Source organism: Salvelinus sp. IW2-2015, linkage group LG26 (genome assembly GCF_002910315.2).
Source record: "Salvelinus sp. IW2-2015 linkage group LG26, ASM291031v2, whole genome shotgun sequence".
Taxonomy (NCBI): Eukaryota; Metazoa; Chordata; class Actinopteri; order Salmoniformes; family Salmonidae; genus Salvelinus; species Salvelinus sp. IW2-2015.
The window spans coordinates 46,337,630-46,363,618 of NC_036866.1; the positions used below are offsets into that span (position 1 = coordinate 46,337,630).

Below are 25,989 nucleotides of genomic sequence, written 5' to 3' on the forward strand. Positions count from 1 at the left end.
TGTATAAGGATTAGAGGACAATAGCCACCTTTCTGGGTTAAAGTCATGATTGTTTTCGTTCATTTCTATCCACAAAATAATACTTGCTGGTCCAATTGCTGGTGAGGAAAGTTTCCCGTTTGAGAGCATCCATTTAGTTCTCTCTGTGCATCCAGGAAGATTTGAATAGCTGTTATATCAACTGCTWTAATTACTGAGAAAGCATCCGTGAAATAATTACGCCCAATGAATTTAACCATGCAGTAGAAAGAGAGAGAAGGCAAAGTGAACAGAAGGCAAAGTGTTCTTGCCAAACGGAGAAGTGGTCCAGGAGCCCCCCCACCAGACGTTCTTGCTTCCTGACACCAGTGCAGTGTGCTGTGTGTGTATGTGTGTGATGGCACACCAGATGGTCTGTGTGCTCGCTCCCAGTTACACCCATACATACAGTGCATGACCATAGTGGAAACGGAAAGGTCAACAAGTGAACTCCAACAAATATGGCTGAACTGTTCTGTTTCATCAGGACTCTCTCTGTCTCTATTCTCACACATTATCTCTCTCCCTGTCTGTGTATGACTCTTTCTCTCCCTCTCTCCTCTTTGCCCTCTCTCTCTCCTCTTCCTGTCTCTCTCTTCCTCTCTCAGCCCCCCACATCTCTCTGATTCAGAGGGGTTGGGTTAAGTGCAGAAGACACATTTCGGTTCAATCCATTCAGTTGTGCAACTGACTGGGTCTCCCGATTCCTTTCCCACTGTCTCCAGTTTACCGTGAGGCTAGCAGCATACTTCAGACTCTACGGTTGACTTAATACTTTCACTGCATTGCATAAGTCGCCTGCGTCCTTTGGCTCGCAGCATAGGGTGGTGTTGTCTCACACCGTGCTACCCTGTGATCTGCTTGTTTTTGGAGCAACTACTCCTACCTGTTCCTGTTCCTGTCAGGGAGTGTCTTAGCCCTGAGGCGGCTTGTAAACTGACTTGCGTTTTCATTTCACCCAAGTTCCCTCGTGTAGTCCTTCATCTCAAAAAAAGATCCCAGGTATAATAAGCAMCCCCAAAGTGTTTAGCATTCGTCTCATACCAAAATCTGGTTTTGCACTCACACACACGCTCACAGACCTCCATCCCCCAATACAGAGAGTGCAGTGGGAAAAGAAGTGATGAGAGATCCAGAGCGAGAGATTCAGTATGAACCCCTCACCAACACACACACACACACACCTTATCTCCCAGTTCTGTGAAGGTGTGAAATCATCGTCCTCTTCATTGATGCTTATTCCCATTGCCAAGGAGTTGGGTCTGTTGTGGAGCAAAACATACTGCTGCTATGACACTTTATCGTAGTGTAATATATTAGAATATTTATGGAGCCATTGTGTAGCACCTACTTTATCATGCCTTCATAAGATTGGTTTTATCATAGAATTTGCAATGCTCCGTTTGCTTCCATTGCATTGCTGTTGAATTAAAAACATTACGAATATTAGAACAGTCAGAATGAAGTTTTACAATATAGATAGAATGGACATCGAAGAAGATGATAATATTTTATTCATTCATTATATTTCAATTTACTTGGAAATTCATTATTTCACTACGTGGAGAAACTTAAATACAAATAAATTGTTAGTAAAAACCTTGAAACTGTTTTAGAATAAGAACACCAAACCATTTTCAATACTGTCACAAAGTGGAAGAGTTTGGCGGACCTTGTGCTGCTCATATAACCAACATAAACCAGAATGACGCAGTACATCGAGGGGTTCTTATCTTACACTCCAAAGTCCATTACATCTGAAGGTTTCCAGAGTACTGTATGGTTTTATTTAGTACAAAATAGGGACATTTCAGAAACACACAACTATATAGCTGACAAATGGAAACCATCCAAATGTGAACTCATGAGCAACTTCTTGTCCTGTTMGTTACAATAATGTACAATGTTCACAGCAAAAAAAAAAAAAAAAAAGTTACAAAAAATGTATATTTATTCTATAGAAGTAGTCTATATTGAACACAGCTCTCTCAGCCAGTCAAACCTTCACATGCACAGTTCTGCCTCTCGGGCTCTTAAAGGGATAGTTGATCAAATGTTGTCATTTGGGTGAACTATCCATTTAAGCTCCTCTTGCAGTGATTTTCTGTACAGTCAATTAGAGTATATATTTACAAATGCAACGAATAATGTTCATAAAAATAAAAAAAACGTAAAACTTGATGCAAGTTAAGAAATATTTTTTTTCCGATCCCTTCCTTATCACGCCAAAGGCCATCAAATGTAGTTAGTATAAGTGACTAGCATGAATATTATCCCCTCAACACGCACGCACACACCGCGCAAAAATATGACCAAACACTTCGTAGATGACCCGAACCTTGAAAAGAATGTACAGAGCATTGACCGTGTCCAATATGGCAACCCTACGCCGCTTATCTGAGGGAGAAGCATTTTGAAGCTTTTCAAAAGATGACTGTATGAATTATTCCTTCATTTATGGAGTCCTCCATCCTTTCATCCTTCCTAGCTGAACCCATCATCCTCCGAGTATGACTATTGCTTCATGGGCATTCCACTCACCGAACTCTGGGTAAAACGGTCTTTTTGTGAATGAATCTAGACTGAACTGAAATCAGAGTTCTGTATTAAAAAGGCACAGTACTGCTGAAGGCCACCCAGCACCACAAATAAAACGCAACATTTTTAAAGAAAAGCAAAAGAAAAGAGTTGGATGTCAATACGTGCACTTTGGGTCTCACAGGAAGCGCCATAAGGTCACCGTCAGGGTCATGTGATGTGCAACCACAGGAAGTAAGGTCACGTGCAGGTCAACGGTTATGATGATGATGTCATGACAGCATGCCGCACTTCGGCATTTGCAGATGATCAAAACAAAGGTGACATGTGAGGACCAGTGGAGGCTGTTGGCTTCGTGGTGTTTGATACCGTTCCGTTCATTTAATTCGAGCCATTACGATGAGCCTGTCCTCCCGTTTAAAGTGACACCAGCATCCCCTGGTGGGGGCGTGGATGCAGCGACTGACGTAACTAGAGTCATGCTTGGTTGAGCCTGCTTGGAGTCGGAATTATAGATTCAGGCAGAAGAATACTTTTAGGAGCTCACTGGACATAATCCTGCATTGTAAATGCAACTGTATAAACTGTACCAACAGCCCCCGTCTTGCAAAAAAGACTATTAATAATATGCATATACTTAGTGACACGTTTCACCACCATGTCGACAGACACTGACGCCTCCTTACGGTTGCCCTGAAGGGAAAAGGACCTCTAACACACACAATAATATCAAGATAATGCTTTGACCGGAAAAACAATATGGCAAACCCAAATAATTCAAAAATGTGTACCGCATAGTAGTTCAAGATAGATAGACAATACCTTCCATGTAATAATCTACTCATTTGTGTTAATATATGTTTGTACATCATTTCAGGAAGATGTCTGGTTCTAAGTGTCGCTACTAAGTCAGTAGGCTACAGAGAATAAAACAGTTGGAATAGTCTCCACAATCCCTTCACAAATTCAGTGATTCCCAAATGATAACGTACAATCCTCCAGTAGTGTCCTGCAGCATTGCGTTAGTGTAGAGAATCTCACACGTGTCTGTTATGTGTCTCTTAAGAAGTCTCCTATGTGTTTGTGACAGTAGTGTGCGGATGGGTGGGGCATGGGATGACAATAAGCCACAAGGTGACGTGAGGAACAGCCCTGTGAAGATGGCGAATGGAACAGCCACTGGAGAGCCCCTACAGGTTTGGATGTCCAAATGTCTGGCTACACAAACCTACGGGCCTGGCTGTTTAACCAGCTGGCTACAAAGGAGTTCAGTTTACTGCAGCACCACCTACTGGCCTGGCTGCCTATCCCTCCACCTGGCTGACCTACTGATCAACCAGCTGGCTACACAAAGGAGTTCATAGCGGAGGTATTAACAGGGGACGGGGCCTCAGAGCTTTCGTGACCCCCAGCGGTGTCCCTGGCGGAGCTCTTTCCGCTATACTGTCCGATAAAAGACCCGTCCTCGTTGAACTGGCCGTCTCCCCCATCGCCGCCGTAGTCTACTAAACTGTCGTCACTGTTGTCCCTGTGCACCGTCCCGTTAGACGGTGTGCGGCTCCCTTTTAACGGCTTATGGTCCTCAGTGTCACTAGGAGAAAACGACATGCAGGTGAAATGATGACAGAATGATGTAAACAAGGAGTTCAGTGAATGGCGTTTTCTTTAGATGGAGCACTGAAGAATTTCCAATTACTTTTATTACCATTACCCAAGTATTGTAAAGAAAGATAGCCTGGATTCAAATGTGTCTAATTCCAGAAAAAAACTATATTATTTCACAGCTTATGATAATATTTGTTTATATCCTGAATTGGGTTGAAATTTGGACTCAGAAGGCACTACTTCTGACAGTATCGTTTAAAACAAAAATCTAGCCCCAAGTCTAAAAAAAATGATGTGAGCGATTAGTTGGTTTTCATCACGCAACAGGGGAATACAAGCAAAATCATACCCATTCCAAATTTCCCCTGAAGCCATGACATGAGGTGGAAAATAATACATATTTGCTGTATTGCTAGACATAAACGTTTCTCCCCAACAAAAGTTGCAATGACAAACTGAAAATCCAAAGATGTAATAAACATTCACATGAAAAGCGAATTAATTGTCAGCCAAACATCCCCAAGCATAAATAACAAACAATCACACTTTTGCAAACAAATGAAGAAACTGCAAAGAAATCTTTCTTTGAGGATTAACATTAGTTAGTCAACATTCAAATCAATGTCAGGTGATGACTCATGACAGTGAAGAGCAGGTGGACTCTCTTTCATAAAGCCTTCATAATGCTATCACACTTGTATTACACCTGTTATAGCCATTCATAACAGGTTATGTCAGCTAATAAAACTACTTAACAAGACTCCAACGTCATCAGGATGCAATCTTACTGCAGATTAACGACTGAAAGCACTGCATTGGACACCAACGACGATGATAAGTTACGACACCACTATGTAGGCTTTGTGACAGTTAATGACAGTTTATAGCACAGACAAGGACAGTGGTGTAACTCTGGGGTGGTTTTACAGCAGGCCTTTTTCTCCAAGTAGCAGTAAGTACTGTTTATCAGAACGATATCACAGTATAGCAGCCCTTTGGTCACTCCTCTCAGGCCGGTCTTGCAGTACCCTTCATTACCTTGTCTGAGACCTACATGCCCCAATTAACAAGAGTGCAGAGGAAGTGATCACGCAGAGAGAGATAATCACAACCCCCCCCCCCCCCCACCCACCCACCAGCATGCACAGATGAGACAAGCCTGCACTGGCTGCTAACCCATCCGTGTTTTTCATGTGGGTTTTACTGTTCCCTTCTGTGTCTAAGCACACAGCACCCACACATCCATCCGAACATAGCAGTATGCCTCTTTCTTCAACATCACATCGCCAGCCTTGTAAGTGTAGACACTGGCGCGTTCAAGGTCAATAGTTACACCATAGTTACAGGATTTATGCACGCCTGCAGTCAAACCGGAACAGCTTAGTAGAGTTAGATGAGTATTTATTGACATAAAAGCTCCATGGTTGGAATAATGGCATGGGATGGAACATTTGATTTCCTTTCACAGAGGAAATAACAAGTAATATAGACATTTAGCCTTGTGTTATATTGTCTAATACTTGTCATTTCAACAACATACACTCTGTTCTATTGTCTATTATTTTGCTATTTGAATGGACAGGTTTAGCTTATTAGTAGCGTATTGTCTCTCACGTTATGATCGTGAACGAGATAAGAGTTATGTGGACCGAATAAGAATAGCTTTTTTGCCTTGTCGAAACTTGACATAACATCTTTCACTCCAACATGGTCTTTTCACTCTAACATGCTGACAGCTTCATACTGGATGACATACTGTATGTATCTATGACTTCATTCAAGACATTATTGCCTACAGCGAGTTTTATATAGGATCTTCATCACGCCATGCATATCACACAACATTATATATCCATAATTCCCTATACACTGTGTAAAGTATGTGGACAGCCTTTCAAATTAGTGGATGAGGCTATTTCAGCCACACCCGTTTCTGACAGGTGTAGAAAATGTTGGTGGAGATGGACTAATGGTCTGGGGCTGTTTTTCATGGTTCGGGCTAGACCCCTTAGTTCCAGTGAAGGGAAATCTTAACACTACAGCATACAATGACATTCTAGATGATTCTGTGCTTCCAACTTTGTGGCAACAGTTTGGGGAAGGCCCTTTCCTGTTTCAGCATGACAATGCCCCTGTGCACAAAGCGAGGTCCATACAGAAATGGTTTGTCGAGATCGGTGTGGAAGAACTTGACTGGCCTACAAAGAGCCCTGACCTCAAACCCATCGAATCCCTTCGGGATGAATTGGAACGCCGACTGCGAGCCAGGCCTAATCGCCCAACATCAGTGTACGACTTCACTAATGCTCTTGTGGTTGAATGGAAGCAAGTCCCTGCAGCAATGTTCCAACATCGTGTGGAAAGCCTTCCCAGAAGAGTGGAGGCTGTTATAGCAGCAAAGGGGGGACCAACTCCATATTAATGCCCATGATTTTGGAATGAGATGTTCGACAAGAAGGTGTCCACATACTTTTGGCGGTGTAGTGTATTTATGTATTACAGCATAGATAGAATGTATATTATAGAACATATTTATGTTTAAATACATGATACAAAAAGTAATAATATCAAATATAAGAAGGAAAAAAAACTTCATATAAATTGGGAAAAAGCTGGACCAGTACAAAATAATGTTTCCAAAAACTCAATACATAATAAGTAAAGTGCATTTTTCTTAATATCTGCGTGCATGGTTGGAAAAGCAAGCAGCCTAAAAACAGTTAGAAGGCGCTATAGCAAGCATAACTAGATTACTGCAGTTAGTCAGAGCTTATATCAACTGGGATGAGTGTACTTACTGTACAGTATGCATATGTATGCAAATATTAATTTATTAAGTATGTACGTATATTCCATAATACAAAAGCTACTATATATTTATATGCACAATGTATTTGTTACAAGGTACTCATTTGGTTCTAAATGTGAAATTAGTGGGGCAGCTATCTATGCATGCCAGCTTGGAATACTGAAAATTATTTTTCAAAAATATTCCTGACTGTTCCAGGGAAAGCTTTTAAAAGTCCCCGAAAAACCTATACCCCGAAAACGTAGACCTGAATAATACTGTATATCCTGCTTATCGAATGACGCAACACAGTCAAACACACCACAATATCAATCAGGCCACCAAGCCACCAACACACTAAGCGGAGAAGAATCCCTCCCCGTCCTTGTCCCTTACCCAACCTCTTCCAGAAGAAGAGGCTTGTGCTTTACAGTGTAGCTCCAAAGGTCTGCAATGCCAGAATCCCTGTTAGAACGATGGTAGTCCCGCGGAAAGTGGAGGTCAGCTGTTAGGATGGGGAGGCCAGAGCGCCTGCCTTGCTGACAGGAACCAGGTCKGGGGAGGGAGCAAGGGCTKGGKGGGGTGGKKGGGGGRGGGGGGGGGGGCTTGGGGCAGGGAAGAATTGGGGCCAAACAGGCTCCAGGAGAGTCATGTTTCTCACCTGTATTCCCCGAAAGTACAGTCATCCTCTTTCATGGGCTGGAACTCTGGGTCTGTGTGCGCGTCCTCCTTTTCTTTCACTGGGGGAAGAGATTCCTCAAATGGGTCTTTTTACTTACGGCCTAAGATGGGTGATGGATATGAAGGCGACAACGTGTGTATGCGTAGGTGTGTGCTGTGTGTGTATGCATGCGTGTTTGTGTGTCAACCAAAAGTACCCACCTGGGTATTTTCCTCCCTTGTTTCTCTGTATGAAGCAGATGATGAGGAGAACGAGGATGAGGAGAGCGATGGCACACATCAGGCCGATGAACCAGCCCTGAGTAGCAATGTCCACCTGTCGGGCTGCCATAGCTGGTCAGGCAGAGAGGGAAGGAAGAGACAGAAAACTGTTCATGACTGGCCTGTTGCTTTAATTGAGAAAGGAAATGTAAGTAACGTTTAGTTCCTGTACTGGAGTACAATGAAAATCTAATGCACAATAAAGTTTTGTTAACTTCTAAGTGTTTTAGACATCTTCTATTGTAATCAAGGCTACTAAAGGGGACACGAACCAACAAGTTGTGGAGGAGACATAAGTACATGATAGTATGAAAGTAGGTTTCCAAAGAGCCCTTTGTAAGTATTTTATTGTTTGGAAATTGTTACATAGTGTTACTGCAAAAGACAATTGGTGTGTTAGTGATGTGATGTTAAACATCTCGTCTCGCGGAAGCTACAGGCACATGAATGCAGAGCGTATTGAAGACGGCTAACAGCTCGACTTCTACAGTGCATGACGCAAACAACATTCGCGGCTTCTCTCTCTCTTTCTGCCTCTCAGTCTTGCTCATGCACCCCCCCACACACACACCACACACAGTACACACACATTACAAACAAAACCAAATGTTAACCACAGCRGGAGAGAGAATTAGGTGGATTATTAGACAGTTACACATCAGTCTTCTATATCATGTGAATGGTATATCCATCATCTATATGAGAATGTTCTTACTGTGCGTCTCTCCAGAAACAAGACTGTGTTCCTAACTTCAACACAAATATGCGAACAGGAAAACATCATGCAGGTCAGGAAAGTACCAAGTCTACATCTCTACTGAACATGCCTACAGTACGTTTCCATAAGACAAACTTCAACAACAGATATAGGGATTGTATACCACAGGCACCGGACAGGTTTCTTGAGTAGTGAAGAATAACAAAGCTTCTGCATACACACACGTTTCTCAATCTCTACAACACAACACAGGGCAAGGCAAAGCGAGGCCGGCCGGCCAACCGCGTGCTGCCTCACCTGGGATCATCACCAAAAGCTCTTCTGATTGGTGGAGCACCGCTTGGCCGTTGTGACCCTTGGCGACCACGCGCACCCTATAGGACAGGCCCTCCTTTAAGCCCTTCAGCACATGGGCCCGAGAGCCATTTACATACTCTTTCTGCCACTCCTCTTCACCTAGAGAGTTGCAGGACGAAAGATGTACGGCGCACATATTAGGACATCCATCGCAGCCAGTCGAGAAGTGTTCATGTCCTAATACGTACGCCGTACACTGATAAGTTGGAATGGGCTATTGGTGTTCATGCAGAGATGGTTTTTACTTGTGTATCTATTGAAACGCTATAGGCAGAGGTGGGGTAATATATATAGCATCACATATGGTATCTATATTAGATATTACTACATCTGTACATTTGCGTTATGTTATTTCATGGAGTTCTACGAATGAAGTATGGTGATTACAAACATTTGTGGGATGCGTCTCAGTGAACTGGGGTTACGAGACTAAATACTACAGCGTGACTCTTGAATAGGAGACTGAGAAGCGTCTGAAACTACATTATTGGGATTGAATTGATAGGAATGGCGCATCATGCTAATTCACTTCCTGATTATTTTCAAGGTATAGGTGTGAGAGAGCCATACTACACACACTGTGTGTTTTTAACCCCTCACTGCTGGTCAATAAAAACAACTAAAGATAATTAGAGTCCAATCGACATTGAACGTGAAATATTATTTGAGACTGTCTATGCTGCTTTTGACTATGAAACATTTGAATAGGTTTGTGCCAACTGTTTAAAGGCAATATTCTGTATTCTGGCCAATCACACGGAGGATATTTGTATTATCCAATCACAGATATCAGTTTTTGCTCATATCTGGGCACGAGGCAAAGTAACAGCAGCCAGCCTCATAACTGCCAAGTTTTTAATACACCTGCAACAGTCAGTCATTGAGTAGGAGTCTCTTGCCACCTATAATGTTGAAGTATACGTGATAGAGGAATATGTCTTACTGTTATCGTTCTCTACTATATATTCTACGTAAACATTTTTTTCCGCTCCCCAGTATTCCCAACTGATCAGCGTTCCGTCCTCTCCCACGGAAGAGCTAACGTTCCCGAATGCCGGAGCCGCTGGATGCACTGAGCACAAGAGAAGAAGACAGCAATGAAGCTAAATTCAGCTTCAATAAAATGAGGAGTCTAATTCACCTTCAGATGGTGCGTCTATCTATGCACTCACCTATTGCGCAATATTAGCTTGTGATTCAACATTTACATCCGTCTACATCACAACATAGTCTACAGATCCAAATCAAAGCGAGACGGGCTTCGATCACTCTAAAGTCGATCAATAACCTTACAGTTCCTCTGTTGTTCATGAGCCTTTCGATCAAATTAATACGCTAGAGCCTAAACATTTGTAATACACATTCTATAATACAATGGATGATAACATCAAATCCTTGTGAACCGTCAATCAGAAGAGAAGCAACAATATCACGTACTACAGCATGACTGGGAATGTGACAAGGTCTATAGCAGCTGTACCCTTGTGGAATGGGAGGTGTGTCGGAGGAGACCGTGCTACGGGAGGTGAGGGTTGGGCGTTCCCTGGAACAACATGGAGAGGAATAAGAAACATCACACAACACCACAGGCGAAGACACACAACAGACACACCAGCGGCAGAGGTAGACGACACAAACCACAGGCAAAGATCGGCAGTGAGGTTACACAGGTCCATTGGCATGCAGCGGAAGTGCAAACAGACAATCAGCATGTTTGTGGGGGGGGGGGGATCAGTTTGAGCAAGGTTCAAACACACACAATATCATGCATGGGAGAGGCAGCACCAGCCGGACATAGAAATAGACATAGAAATAGACATAGATCAGCAGTTGCAGGGGGAGAGCTAAAGTCTCCATAACGCAGTTGGAAACTAAGACTCTCGAGGTGTCTTGAGTCTGTTGTATGGCAAAAGGTGTTGCAGCAGCCAAAGATGCATCACGTCACATTTGAACGTCTTTATCCAGCTACGGTGAGCTCCAAAAAGTATTGGGACAGTGACACATTTTTGGTTGTTTTGTCTTGTTAAAAAGAAAAATGCGATTTTTTTTTAACCTCTTGGCAATAAGGAAGTGATCCCAAAAGCTCAAGAGAAGTTTCACGTGTTTATTAGCAAGGATGCCGTCAGCTGAGTGCGTACATTTAGAAAGCTCACAATCTTATACTCTTATCCCTCTTGTTAGTCAACACCCTCTTGGTAGGTGTCACCCACCCATCTATACATTTTATGACCCCAGTGAGTTTCCCATATCTCCCATGTGGAATGTCCATGGTCCTCCTTCTCAGAGATGCTTTGTTAATAAAGGCTCAGATCAGTGTGAGGAGCATCTGTAGGAGGGGTGTGCACTTTGACAACCACACCGACTGAGGGCTGATGCATTAGGACTTTTGAGAGGGAAAAGGGACACAAAAAAGGGGAGAAAGCGGATATAGAGGTCGATGATCTGACCCCTGAAGTCCCTGGATGTGTCCGTGAGTGAGTCTCAGAGAAGTCCAAATGAACATGCTTTAATATCAGTAYAGAAGGTGCACAAGGGCAGAGAATGAGCCAACTGTGTTTAACAAAGTACAACTGGAACACAATCCACTATTGTTATTACAACTGCTACACTGAGGTAATATCATGCTTTGGTACGATTCTGTACACCTTTTTACATGCTAACCGCTAAAATGATTTTGTACATCCACAAACATCCACAAAAACGACCTACAGTATAAAACAGAGTACCATGCTTTATAAACAATTATGAACTGGGTGGTTCGAGCCCCAAGTGCTGATTGGCTGAAAGCCGTACACAACGGGTATGACAGAACATTTTTACTCTTCAAATGACGTTGGTAACCAGTTTATAATAGCAATAAGGAACCTTGGGGTTTGTATATGGCCAATATACCACGGCTAAAGGCCGTGGCACTCCGCGTTGTGTCATGCTTAAGACCAGCCAATAAGAACAGCCCATAGATATATTGGCCATGTACCACACCCCCCCAGGCCTTATTGCTTAAGTATAAAACACAATCTAGATGTTTGGGGGATGACATTCCTGAGTTGACTTGAAGCATTCAAAATGGTTGACAGGTAATCCTCATATGAATGGGGTATGCATCGATAGAAACTGACTACAGATCAGGTTGTTTTCTGCTTGTGACCATCATCAACACGTTTACACTTACCTTCATCCATGATAGTGGCGGCTTCCTCTGTAACGACAGGCCCTGCTCCCTGGCCTGTTTTGGCATTGAAATAAAACTTGTAACGCGTGCTGTACTTGAGGTTAAAGAGAGTGACGGTGGTCTCGTTGGCTGGCAGGGCCAGCTCCTCCACCGGACCCAGCACGTTGGAGATATTGACTGGAAGAGTGGAAGAGGATGTGGCAGGGGTGTAGCAAGATGAGTGGAAGGGGGAAAAGTTGTAGTAAGAAGGGGCAGGTAGATGGGTGGAGGGAGGGAGGGAGGGAGGGAGGGAGGGAGGGGGGAGGGAGGGAGGAGGGAGGGAGGGAGGGAGGGAGGAGGGAGGGAGGGAGGGAGGGAGGGAGGGAGGGAGGAGGGAGGAGAGGGAGGGAGGGAGGGGTGAAAGAGGGGGCAGGGCAGAGGTGTAGCAAGATAATACGGGTGGAAAGGTGGGGGGATGGAGAGGTGGATGGAAGTGACATCAGATTATCCATCAAAGCTATGGAGTGGTTCTCACTGTTCGATGATGTCGTTTCTAGCTATCACAGGCTAGACCCCTTGGTACATACACCTCGCAATAATACCGAATACATATGGCGCTAACAAGACATGTAAAGGAGGGCATACTGTGAACAGCAGACAGGACTACAAGCTACAAATAGAAAAGGTACTCCCTGGCTAAGATACTGCTAACCAGTAAAGGTGCTCCCTCCGTCGAAGCTCTGGCAGAACCTCTAGCTCTTGATGCCTACTATTTGATGGCTGGACCTAAACCCTCCCTCCGTCGAAGCTCTGGCAGAACCTCTTGATGCCTACTATTTGATGGCTGACCTAGCCCTCCTACAGCCAAAACATAAGTATAAGCTATGGAAGCTCACCTGTCTGATATTTCAGGGTGTAGCCGGTGAGGCGTCCGTTGCGGTCGTAGGGAGGGCCCACTCCAGAGTGAGAGAGTCCAGGCTAGGCTTGGTGATCCTCAGGAAAGATGGCCCCGCAGGGACTGTAGAGCATGACAGGCGCACAGTAAACGACAGCACGTTGTTGGCAGACACACAGTGGAACAACAGCACGTTTATTGTCTGCAAATGGCAATTCGTTATGCAGCATAAAAGCATAAAAACAGACCCGTATAACCTTAGCTGAATTGGCCTTGACATGATACCCTCGATACGAACAGAATAGAATGTTGGCTCCTCCTACCTCCCTCAGGGGTCTCGAACTGCTGGTTGGAGCTGGGGGGGCCCTCCCCCTTGCCGGAAGACCCTGACGTTGAACAGGTAGAGGCTGTAGGCTGCAGGCCGGGGAGCATGCCATGACTCTTGTTCCCACTGAAGGTCAGGACCTGCTGCTCCACATGGTGTGGGTTGTGTTTTGTGAGGCTCCGCTCGCCGCCAGTAGTACACCTGGAGGACACAAAACGACATGCTTTCAACGGGGGATGATACAGAGCTGGTGTGTGTGTGTGGTGGTGTGTGTGTGTGTGTGTGTGTGTGGTGTGGTGTGTGTGTGTTGTGTGTGTGGTGTGTGTGTGTGTGTGTGTGTGTGTGTGTGTGTGTGTGTGTGTGTGTGTGTGTGTGTATGTATGTGTGTGTACCTTGTATCCCTTAAGACGTCCCCGTACTGTCTTAGGTGGGACAGGCTCCCAGTGCACCTCAGCCAGGCTGCTGTTCAACACTAGAACCTGGACATTGTCTGGTGCCTGCATCGGCACTGTGGAAGCAGAGGTTAGAGGGAGTGGAACACAGTTTAGAGGGAGCAGGACACAATGTAGAGGCTTCATTCAACCCACTGGTCTAGTTACAGTAACTCGTCACAGTACAGGTTAAAGGGAGAGATACTTGTAGTCATGTAGTCTCTTTCGACAACTTTTAGTCTGGCAAGTCACGCAAACACATACTGTATGGGTCGGTTGTCAAGACCAAGATCAAGCCTAGCCCTGGACTAAAAATCAATTGCAATAAAAAAAATCCATTTAGCATGCTTTTAGTCCAGGACTATCCTAGGCTTAATCTGTGTTCAAGAAACTGGCCCATAGTGTCTCCCTAAAAGGCAAAGTTGAGTTGTGTGTTCCTCACAGTCCTCCCCGGAGTGTCCRGTGACCACAGCTGGCTCAGGTCCAATCCCGTAGTCGTTGATGGCTTGAACCTGGACCTCGTAGGGTGTGAAGGTGGGCGTGCCAGAGACCATGAACTTGGAGACGTTAGCCACGGTCACTGACGTCCACTCCTTGTCCACGTCCTTCTGTCTCCACATCACCTTGTACTGCAGGCCTGGTCCGTTGGCCTGGTGACCTGACATTGGCTGCAGATAGGATGAGAGAAAGTTTAACCGCATTGTAATTACTGGATCCTAAAGTAATTCATTAGTTTGGCTAAGAGTACATCAGGCACCATCACCCTTACACATACAATGATGCTTACCTTCCATGAGATCACAAGGTTGTCGTGTTCCGTTCCAAAGCCATCAACTCCACTGGGGTTCTCATCAGGAGCTAAATGGGACAAACAAATTCCAATGAAACAAAATGCCAAAATCAACAGCATGCACAAATCGACATACTGTAAGTCAACACATTACGCAATCAACCACACTAAGCAAGTAAATCCTACAGTCTGTACCTGAAGGGTTGGTCTTGTACATGCGGGAGGGCAATGAGGGGTTGGAGAAGCCCACGGCATTGAGGGCCAGGACTCGGAAGGCGTAGTGGACATAAGGAGACAGCTTAAGGTGGGCCGTGGTCTTAGAAGCCCGGAACTAGGGTCAGGTTGTGCCAGTGGCCATGGTGGTGGAGAGAGTCTGCGTATTGGATCAGAAACACTGGGGGGGGGGGGGGGGGGGGGGGGGGGGGGGGGGGGGGGGGGTAGAAAAGTGGTGAGGCGATTGCAGAGAACGCAAGCCATGTTTTTTATTTTACACTCCAAACATTAGATTGGAATTGGAATGTATTAGCTAACTCCCGTCTATGGAGAGTTAACAATCAAATGCAAATAGGCCTTAGCTCTCTGAGCGCACTCATATATTGGATAATTAACAAGAACATCCTGGAAGATACTATCCCCAAACCTGCACATTTTTAAAACCCATGAAATCCATTGTTGAAGACATATGACATGGGTAGTGTGGTGCAAACATAACTAGCAAGTGCTCTGAGTGGTGCTAACCTCATTAAACACATACTGAGTTTAACTAGCTACAGTACACTCTCAGGATAATAACGATACAGTCAGCTTCGAGCTTCTGAGAGCTTCTGAGAGTAGGCCAGTAAGGTCATTAACAGACACACGCGCACACATACTGTAAATAGGGCTGTTGTGTTCGTCTCCGGGTATCCAGGTGAGCTGGACACTCCTGGGCTTCTGGTCTGTCAGCTCCAGGTCAGTGGGAGGGTCTGGTTGTTCTGGAGAAGCAACACACAAGACATGAGGAGATAAATCAACTGGGTTTAGGACAGTGCATTGGAGTAGCACTTTAACGCCACGACAGCAACGCCACGACTCAATGTTGAGGATAACGATGAAGCAGCATGCGCTCTCGAGCTGGATGGAGATGACGCATTATCAGAAGGTCCCCGCTGTGTGACGGGATGGAGAGGGAGATAAATGATCTTAGCATTCAAAGGCACTGCTAATCACTTCACACGCACAACCTAGAAGTTTGAATTGTACTACGTCGGTCATGTATCTACTCAACACATGCAAAACAGCATGAGCGTTCGACATATAGCGGGGGAACGAAAAAATCTGCAAACCGCAGACAGTAAGACTGAAATCCAAAAGGCCATAAAACACGGTGGTTTAAAATCAAAATGATAGTCCCTCCGGTCCGCCCATCGGTCCAGGGGCTGGTGATATTACAAACAAACAGAATAGATGATCACATCTGCGAGCAGCAGAGCATGCTTGAGTTTGCAGACCAGACTGACAGATCCCACCACACACACAAGCGTGGAAGCATMGCTTAAGCACCCGCTTGTGTGTGATGCTGGTTTACCGTAGACTATAGCTGGAGTAGGAGCTGCCTCTGCCAGGTAGGAGGGCAGGTAGGAGTGAAGTAGGGGTTCAGCGGTTAGTGGTACAATAAGACAGACCACCTTCTCTCTCTCACTGGGTATTATTACACATTTACGACAGAATAATGTTATTTTCCCCCAACAACACTAACCCATACTCTTAACAGAAATGCTGTTATACTTCAAGGAAGGTAAAAACCCAGTTACACTTGTACTTGAAGGATTCACAAAAGCATGTGGAGATTGTTCGTATGAGAGAGTGAACATACCGACAACGGTGAGCTCAGCGCTAGCAGAGTCCTGGTCCAGAGTGGTGGTCATGATGCAGGTGTAAGTTCCTGCATCATCCTCTGTCACGTCGGTTATGGTCAGGCTGTCAGAGTCCACCAGAAACCTGGGAAGACATAGTCAATGTCAGTCAGTTTAATGTCTCCTCTTATGTCCTCTTATGTTAGTGTACAACCCTTTTGTTTGGGTTGATTTGTGTGTTTTGTGTATGAAGTCAGGAAGATTAGCCTTGATGGAATAACGGATAACCTAAAATACTGTCACAAGAGGAGACATACTATAAAGCTCGGATTGACCGTTGTAGATATAATTGCATGGTGCTCTATGTTGGAAAATGTGTGTTTGACGACCATTGACCTCTCGTCGTCGGGTAGTTCTCCGTTGTCTTTGACCCAGGTCATGGTAGGGATGAGGGAGGGGTCGTGTTTTACTTTACACTCAAACACCACGTTCATGTTGCTCTGCACCACCTTGTACTCCGGCTGCTTCAGGATACGCGTGGGCTCTGAGGGGAGAGGGGGTCAGGAAACTCAGTAAAGGAGAGCAGAGTAAGTTGAGTCAAAGGGGWAAGTTGAGCCTCCCTTGTTTCTAGGAAACTATAAACCAAAATKAATCATTTGACAAAATAGTTAGGAAGAGGTCATCATTTCATGGAGTGTCAACCAAGAAACCACATGGAAAAAGTGSTAAGCAAGTTAAGTMMAAAAAAAACGGATTTTCACCAAGTCAAATGAATTTATTGTGTTCAGGTTTCATTATGCTTGTATTTGAACCAACGTAGATATTCAAGATTGTTCTATACATCAGTTGGGGTCTCTATAAGCTTCAATACGAGGTCCTAAACCGAGCATGTAAGCGCATCCTTGTAACTGTGTGGGCTAATATAGTCATGTTTGCTTTGGGGTAAGTTAAACCAATATGCTTAAAATTATTAAAAGACAAAAAAGTGATTGTGATTGTGTTGAATTGTGTTTGGGAAATAAAGAACGACATTGTTTTAAAAAGATCGTGGTAATATTTCATTCAGTGCAGACATTTGTAGGTGTCTTAACTTACACTGTCCCGCGGGTCAATTTACCCCATACTCGGGTTAAGGAGTACCAAGAGAACACTTTTTTGGGACAAATGTTTACAAGAATTCTAATTATTTCCAGGGAAACACAACATCCTAAAATATATGTAGCTAACCTATGTTAGAAAGAATACTACATTTCCCTTGACGGAGTAATACTGAATGTAAAACAGGGCTCAGGTTACCCCACTCTCCTCTAAAGGATGAACCCAAGCTTGTTCAGCTGTTATACATTCTGTATTGTAACCGTCCTTCAGAAATGATGCCAGGTAGAGAAGCAGGATATTGACAAATATTTTCAGCAACTCTTGGAAGTTGGTTTCAAAAAAGCTAAATAACAAAAAGGCATAAAACAGGGTGTATTGTGGTAATCCTAGGCTCTCACCTTTGACCTCAAGATAGACGTGGTTCTCAGAGATGCCCAGAGAGTTCCTGGCCACACAAGTGTACTTCCCACTGTTGACRGCCTGGGCCACATGTATCTCCAGAGTCCCGTTCTCATGCAGCACGTAGGGGTCCCCGTCCAGGGTGCTGGACCTGCTGTCCTTAAACCTGACAGGGGATAAGGGAACCACCGGCTATGAGCTTCTAAGCCGGGAACATTTTGACTGCGTCACATATTCTCCACAACTTCTCCCACCCCTCTCCTCCTCATCATGGATTTTAACAATAGTGGAAACTTTGAGAGAAGGGTGGAAAATCTGGACGTGGTCTTCTAAGAATGCAATGGGTCATGAACTCACCATGTTATTTTGGGGATGGGCGAGCCGAAGGAGGAACAGTCCAGTAAGGCGTGGGTGTTCCTGATCACCTGGTAGACCTTGTTAGCTGGAGTCAGGACTCTGGGTGTTTCAGCTATAGAGACAACAACGATGATATACTTAAATTCCTCATGATAAACCATGTGACAACAAGAGTGAGTGCTGAGTTCATGCGGTGTAGATCACGTCAGGATGCAATCCGAAGCAGAGACAGAAAAAGCTGAGTTCTAAATTCAAGTATGTGCTGACTCACAGAGAACGTTGACGAAGGCATTGGACAGCAGATATCCATATTCATTGGAGGCGTTGCACTGGTAGACTGCACTGGATCCAGTCTGGACTTCCTCGAAGATGATGGTGTCACCCTCCACCTTCCTACTAGGGTCCTTCGGTGAATCTATCAAAGGATCAAAACAAGTGTCAAAAGTGTCATCATAAACCTATAAAAATGATTCACTTGAACCTTGTCTAAACCTCACATTGGCACATACAATGACTTCATTGCAAGTATTTGGGGAAATATACTTTAGTGTGTGTGCACAGTGAGTACACTGTACGAGACATAGGCAATGCCACTCAATCAATCAATCAATCAATCAATCAATCAATACTGAGTACTCACTTTCTATGGGGATTCCGTTCATGGCCCAGGTGATGGTGGGTTTGGGGGTACCACTGGCCCTGCAGATCATATTACCCCTCTCCCTGGGAGCCAGCACCAGGTTTCTGGGGGTACTGATCCAGTACGGGGCCGCTGGGAGGGGAACACAAGGCAAGCCGATGGTTGGGTTATTGATTACCTCGCATCACAAAAGGGTCAGCAACAACGGCACAGTGAACAATATCGAAAGGCAGGCAACCAGTTAATGACTGAACCCCCTGCTCCAGATAACACCATTTAAAAATCTATACGGGAGATAGATAGACAGCATAGAAGCCCAGAAGGCACATAGAACAAGTCAGCCGTGTGTTCCCGACCGATTTCAGCCCTGCTCATCACTGACCATTGTTTTGTGGTGCTATTGAACAGCATAGTGAAAAGCAGACAGGAAAAGTAGGACGACCGCAAGTCAGAAGAGCAGCGGGTTGAATTCTAACCCATGACCACTCTGCTATAGGCTACATGTGTGCCAGCCAGTCAGTGGCACTAACTGCTAAGTCACATGACACACCTTTGACGGTGACGCGGATGGTGTGGTGTACGGAGGCCAGGCGGTTGCGGGCGGTGCAGCGGTACTCTCCGGCGTCCGCCTCAGACACGTCAACGATACGCAGTGTCTTCTGGAAGTGCAGGAAGGAGGTCCGCTTGGCAGGGAACTCCCCGCTCACCTTACTCCATGACACCTCTGGAGTGGGTCTGGAGGGGGGAGGAGAGGGAGGGTGGGAGGGAGGGGGAGGAGAAAGAGAGATAGGGAACACATTAGAAGTTTCCAGTGAACCCCCCCCCCCCCCCCCCCTCCTTCTGCTTTCAGAACAGCCTCAATATCTCGGGGCATGGACTCTACGAAGACGTGGATGTCGATTAAGGCAGCCCCCCGCACCTCTCTGATTCAGAGGGGTTGGGTTAAATGCGGAAGACATTTCAGTTGAATGCTTTCAGTTGTACAACTGACTAGGTATCTCCCTTTCCCTTTTTACAAGGTGTCGAAAGCATTSCACAGGGATGCTGGGCCATGTTGACTCCAATGCTTCCCACAGTTGTGTCAAGTTGGCTGGATGTCCTTTGGGTGGTAGACCATTCCTGATACACACGGGAAACTGAAAAACCCAGCAGCGTTGCAGTTCTTGACACAAACCGGTGCGCCTGGCACCTACAGCAATACCCCGTTCAAAGGCATATAAATCTTTTGTCTTGCCCATTTACCCTCTGAATGGCACACATACACAATCCATGTCTCAATTGTCTTGACGCTTAAAGATCCTTCTTTAACCTGTCTCCTCCCCTTCATCAACACTGATTGAAGTGGATTTAACAAGTGACATCATTAAGGGATCATAGCTTTTACCTGGATTCACCAGGTCAGTCTATGTCATGGAAAGAGCATAATGTTTTGCACAGTCAGTGTATAAGCACACATACAAAATGGTATAATGCATTAATAATAGAGGTATATTAAAAACATAATACAGGTAAAACAAATGGACATTTTCTCGTTGACACTGTGTCCTTACAGTCCCTCAGCGATACACTCCAGCTCCAGGACCTGTCCTCTCAGCACCATCTTGGAGCTGCTGGAGCCAGACGGAATCAGGAAGGTGGGTCTCCTCTCCTCCGCCGAGCCATCTGCAGTCACAGGGGACGGGTCAGAGACACAGTTAGTCACAACAAGACTTCTACTGTTCTATCTATTCTATTTCTATGGCTCTTCTACCAGTCAGCGCTGAGCCACTGTGGAGGACCAGGTCAGGGCTCACACACTCAAACCCAGCAATTGACTTTCAAAGGTGATTCCTGTTTGAGCAGAGTTTTTAGTGAACCTGATCTCCGCAAGCATATAGGAAAATGGCCTTTAATTAAAAGTCTATCGCTGTGTGAAGGTGCTAAATCTGTATTGGATTGAATCCTCGCCTTCATCACTTACTGTGAAGGTGCTCTTTGGTCGAGGGGTACTAAGAGGCGGTATACATTTGTAGAACATGTATTTTCCTATCCAGCTATAACAGTAAACTACTTTCTAGTAGTGTAAGATAAGGATAACAAATACTTTGAGGACAATCAAAAGGATTATTGGTGGTTATGATTTCACGAGTTCAACAAATGGCGCTTGTGATTGTGGCAACGATGATACATGTAGACATTAATTGAGGCACATGAAAGCATTACTTCGAGAATCGACTCCCTCCGATTGGCTTTGATGTAGCCTCCTGACAAAATGACTGACTATATCTATACACACGACATGTATCTTCAGGGTACCAGACAGACAGACACACAGGAAGTGATGCTTTTACAAACAATGAGAAATGAACTGATAGGAGATGAAAGAGTGTTTTAAAMGTGGTTTGGGAGGAAAGAATTAGGTTGGCTGGTGTGAAAATAATCGAATAACAAACTGGGGTGTTGGTAGTGGTTGGAACATTCACAGTTTGGAAGCTGTCAATCTACCTTGCTCTAATTCAATATATTACTATAATAGAGAAAGTTTTTTTTTTGTTAAAGTAGTCTACTGAATAAAATATATAATGCTATTTGTCCATTTACAAGATACACTAYGTGACCAAAAGTGTGTGGACACCTGCTCGTTGAACATCTCATTCCAAAATCATGGGAATTAATATGGAGTTGGTCCCCCCCTTTGTTGTTAAACAGTCTCCACTCTTCTGGGAAGGCTTTCCACTAGATGTTGGAACATTGCTGCGGGGACTTGCTTCCATTCAGCCACAAGAAACAGAAACAGCCTTCCCCAAACTGTTGCCACAAAGTTGAAAGCACAGAATCGTCTAGAATGTCATTGTATGCTGTAGCGTTAAGATTTTCCTTCACTGGAACTAAGGGGCCTAGCCCGAACCGTGAAAAACAGCCCCAGACCTATTCCTCCTCCACCAAACTTTACAGTTGGCACTATGCATTGGGGCAGGWAGCGTTCTCCTGGCATCCGCCAAACCCAGATTCGTCTGTCGGACTACCAGACGGTGAAGTGTGATTCATCCTTTCAGAGAACGTTTCCACTGCTCCAGACTCCAGAGCATTGCGCATGGCTATCCTAGGCTTGTGTGCCATGGAAACCCATTTCATGAGGCTCACGACGAACAGATCTTGTGCTGCCGTTGCTTCCAGAGGCAGTTTGGAACTCGGTAGTGAGAATTGCAACCGAGGACAGAAGATTATTACACACTACGTGCTTCAGCACTMGGCGGTCCCATTCTGTGAACTCGTGTGGCCTACCACTTCGCAGCTGAGCTGTTGTYGCTCCTAGATGTTTCCACTTGACAATAACAGCACTTACAGTTGACCGGGGCAGCTCTAGCAGGGCAGAATTCTGACGAACTGACTTGTCGGAAAGGTCCAATAACGGTGCCACGTTGAAAGTCACTGAGCATTTCAGTACGGGCCATTCTACTGTCAATGTTTCTCTATGGAGATTGCATGGCGGTGTGCTCGATTTTATACACCTGTCAGCAACGGGTGTGGCTGAAACAGCCGAATCCACTAATTTGAAGGGATGCCCACATACTTTTGGCCATGTTGTGTATGAGGATGGCAAAGGCAGAACATCAGGCAGTTCAGCATTTGAAATGATGTTAATAAATAGTTGCTGTCGAAAAGAATGTAGTCTCTCACAAAATGTTATTTCATTGGACAAGTCAGGATCAGAAGTTGGGAGCCGTTTAAGGGTTGAATGTTAGTGGTTTGAGTTCTAGTGTTGGTTTACTACTACGGGAAAGGGTATCACTAGGGTAAAGGGTTAATGCTAGTTATGTGTTTGATTGCTAATATTGGTTGCCAACCAACGTAGGGAGAAATCACTAGGGAAACGGTTAAGGGGTTACTGTAACGTTAGAGGTTGGTATCTAGTTGGTTGATTACTACGGGAGGAGGATGACCACTAGGGGGTACCAAAACTCACCACTAAGAAAATCAGTTTCATTGTATAAAGCAGCAACAGTCTCATTGATTGCATCCACTGTAACACAACAGGAAATAATCAAACATGCCACATGTTGAAATCGAGTGATAGTAAACAAGCAGTAAAGGGATTGGGCAAAATTAACATAAATGCTTGATTCTAAAATCAAACCGTGTGAACGGAACAAAATACTGGATACTGATCATACATTAAAAAAGCCTACAGTTGAAGTCGGAAGTTTACATACACGAGTTATTAAAACTYGTTTTTCAAACACTCCACAAATTTCTTGTCAACAAACTATAGTTTTGGCAAGTCGGTTAGGACATCTACTTTGTGCATGACACAAGAAATGTATCCAACAATTGTTCACAGACAGATTATTTCACTTATAATTCACTGTATCACAATTCCAGTGGGTCAGAAGTTTACATACACTAAGTTGACTGTGCCTTTAAACAGCTTGGAAWATTCCAGAAAATTATGTCATGGCTTTAGAAGCTTCTGATAGGCTAATTGACATCATTTGAGTCAATTGGATGTGTACCTGTGGGTGTATTTCAAGGCCTACCTTCAAACTCAGTGCCTCTCTCTCAAGACCTCAGAAAAAAAATTGTACACTGGTTCATCCTTGGGAGCGATTTCCAAGCGCCTGAAGGTACCACGTTAATCTGTACAAACAATAGTACGCAAGTATAAACACCATGGGACCACGCAGCCGTCATACCGCTCAGGAAGGAGACGCGTTCTGTCTCCTAGAGATGAACGTAACTTTGGTGCAAAAAGTGCAAATCAATCCCAGAACAACAGCATAGGACCTTGTGAAGATGCTGGAGGAAAGAGGTACAAAAGTATCTATATCCACAGCAAAACGAGTCCTATATCGACATAACCTGAAAGGCTGCTCAGCAAGGAAGAAGCCACTGCTCCAAAACCGCCATAAAAAGCCAGACTACGTTTGCAACTGCACATGGGGACAAAGATCGTACTTTTTGGAAAAGTCCTCTGTCTGATAAAACAAAATATAGAACTGTTTGGCCATAATGACCATCGTTATGTTTGGAGGAAAAAGGGGGAAAAGGGTGAGGCTTGCAAGCCAAAGAACACCATCCCAACCATGAAGCACGGGGTGGCAGCATCATGTTGTGGGGTGCTTTGCTGCAGGAGGGACTGGTGCACTTCACAAAATAGATGGCATCATGAGGTAGGAAAATTATGTGGATATATTGAAGCAACATCTCAAGACATCAGTCAGGAAGTTAAGCTTGGTCGAAATGGGTCTTCCAAATGGACAATGCTCAACCATACTTCCAAAGTTGTGGCAAATGGCTTAAGGACAACAAGTCAAGGTATTGGAGTGGCCATCACAAAGCCCTGACCTCAATACTATAGAACATTTGTGGGCAGAACCGAAAAAAGCGTGTGCGAGCAAGGAGGCCTACAAACCTGACTCAGTTACACCAGCTCTGTCAGGAGGAATGGGACCCAACCCAGCTCTGTCAGGAGAAATTCACCCAACTTATTGTGGAAGCTTGTGGAAGGCTACCTGAAACATTGGACCCAAGTTAAACAATTTAAAGGCAATGCTACCAAATACGAAATTGAGTGTATGTAAACCTCTGACCCACTGGGAATGTGATGAAAGAAATAAAAGCTGAAATAAATCATTCTCTCTACTATTATTCTGACATTTCACATTCTTAAAATAAAGTGGTGATCCTAACTGACCTAAGACAGGGAATTTTTACTAGGATTAAATGTCAGGAATTGTGAAAAACTGAGTTTAAATGTATTTGGCTAAGGTGTATGTAAACTTCCGACTTCAACTGTAGATATTGGTCATCAAACCTCGTCTGTGAATCTGTACGGTCTGGACAATTTGGCATCATGGCAATCAGTCAGTGGTAAACGCTAGACTGTATGAGAAGGCCTTTTGTTGTTGAGAGTGTACACTATACAGAGCAGTCATGAAAGCAGAGGCTTTACAGAATCAGTTAACTTGATGGTGGGGCTACATTGCACGTAATGCAGAGAATAACCTATAAGGTATTTTACAATGTGTCTTTTCATCATAATGACTACTGGACTACTCCTGGCGACGCTGAGGTTGGGATCAGAGATAGGAAACACACTTTCCCTCCTACCCAAACTGACACACACATTCAACGCGCAAGCCCGTTCACACCCACACGCAGGAACACACATGCTCGCATTCACTCGTGCACACATGGGCACACGCACGCACTTACGGTTGAGCACTGTGACGGTGATGGGTTGTTTCTGCTGGATGGTCTGTGTGTGAGGGAAGCGGGCGTAACAGATGTAGTCGTTTCTCGAGTCCTCCTTCAGGACGTTGGAGAAGTGCAGGTCTCCGTTCAACGCCTGGGACACACGGCTGCTCTGAGGCAGCCTCTGGAAGTCTAAGGGAGGAGAGGAGAGTGGTGTTTCAGTCGAAAGGGAAGGGGGAGAGACATGGTTAAGGCCTGGGATATCCTAATGATCCGAGTCGGTCTCTGGGAGACGGAGGAAGAGGTGGCAATTAGGAGGAATGTCAGTGAGCAACAGTTTGGAGACTTTAGGAAATATCTCATTTAATTTCATCAATTACTTTAGTAAATATCTCATTTAATTTCATCAATTACAAGCAAAGAACCCAGAAAGAAACAGGACAGACGATCTAAGGATTTCCCCATTCGGAAACTCTGGTGTTTGCATTTCTCCTTCTCTATGTACAGTATGACGCTAACAGGCCTAGACATAACAAATAGCATGCGACTTACTGATGTCCATCCAGAAGATGATGGGWGGGGGCAGGCCGGCAGGGGGCCGGCACTGTAGCACCAGAGACACGCCCTCCTGAACGATGATCGGCTCGTTTCTTTCCTTCGACCACAAGGGGGACCCTGAAGAGGTGGAGAGGAACACACCTCATAAGTTAGATAGCCCAAATACACACAAGGAAAACATGGTATACTGTACCAGTATGTGGTTTCTACAGTCATCGGATGTCACCAAAAGGTCTGAGAGAACAAGGGGACATGGAAGTAGTGAGTTCCAGCTACGTGGAAGGAATGAGTTCTAGCTACGTGGAAGGAATGAGTTCAAGCTACGTGGAAGGAATGAGTTCTAGCTACATGGAAGGAATGAGTTCGAGCT

At 44.7% G+C, this 25,989-nt stretch overlaps 1 protein-coding gene across 1 annotated transcript in view; it reads right to left on the minus strand.

The window, feature by feature from the left end:
- Window positions 1-1,514: 1,514 nt before the first annotated feature.
- LOC111952402 (neuronal cell adhesion molecule-like) overlaps window positions 1,515-25,989 on the minus strand; it is a 113,563-nt gene continuing 89,088 nt past the window's right edge. The window contains 29 exon segments of the mRNA XM_070435317.1: window positions 1,515-4,147; window positions 7,611-7,689; window positions 7,832-7,963; window positions 8,907-9,065; window positions 9,910-10,038; window positions 10,447-10,509; window positions 12,139-12,315; window positions 13,014-13,070; window positions 13,073-13,135; window positions 13,336-13,522; window positions 13,524-13,538; window positions 13,730-13,845; window positions 14,211-14,436; window positions 14,556-14,626; window positions 14,754-14,880; window positions 14,882-14,952; window positions 15,431-15,532; window positions 16,126-16,155; window positions 16,414-16,538; window positions 16,790-16,937; window positions 17,890-18,056; window positions 18,248-18,359; window positions 18,519-18,662; window positions 18,888-19,019; window positions 19,438-19,622; window positions 20,438-20,549; window positions 22,834-22,890; window positions 25,083-25,253; window positions 25,614-25,736. Of these exon segments, the coding sequence (XP_070291418.1) occupies window positions 3,901-4,147; window positions 7,611-7,689; window positions 7,832-7,963; window positions 8,907-9,065; window positions 9,910-10,038; window positions 10,447-10,509; window positions 12,139-12,315; window positions 13,014-13,070; window positions 13,073-13,135; window positions 13,336-13,522; window positions 13,524-13,538; window positions 13,730-13,845; window positions 14,211-14,436; window positions 14,556-14,626; window positions 14,754-14,880; window positions 14,882-14,952; window positions 15,431-15,532; window positions 16,126-16,155; window positions 16,414-16,538; window positions 16,790-16,937; window positions 17,890-18,056; window positions 18,248-18,359; window positions 18,519-18,662; window positions 18,888-19,019; window positions 19,438-19,622; window positions 20,438-20,549; window positions 22,834-22,890; window positions 25,083-25,253; window positions 25,614-25,736 (3,527 nt within the window). The 3' untranslated portion in view covers window positions 1,515-3,900.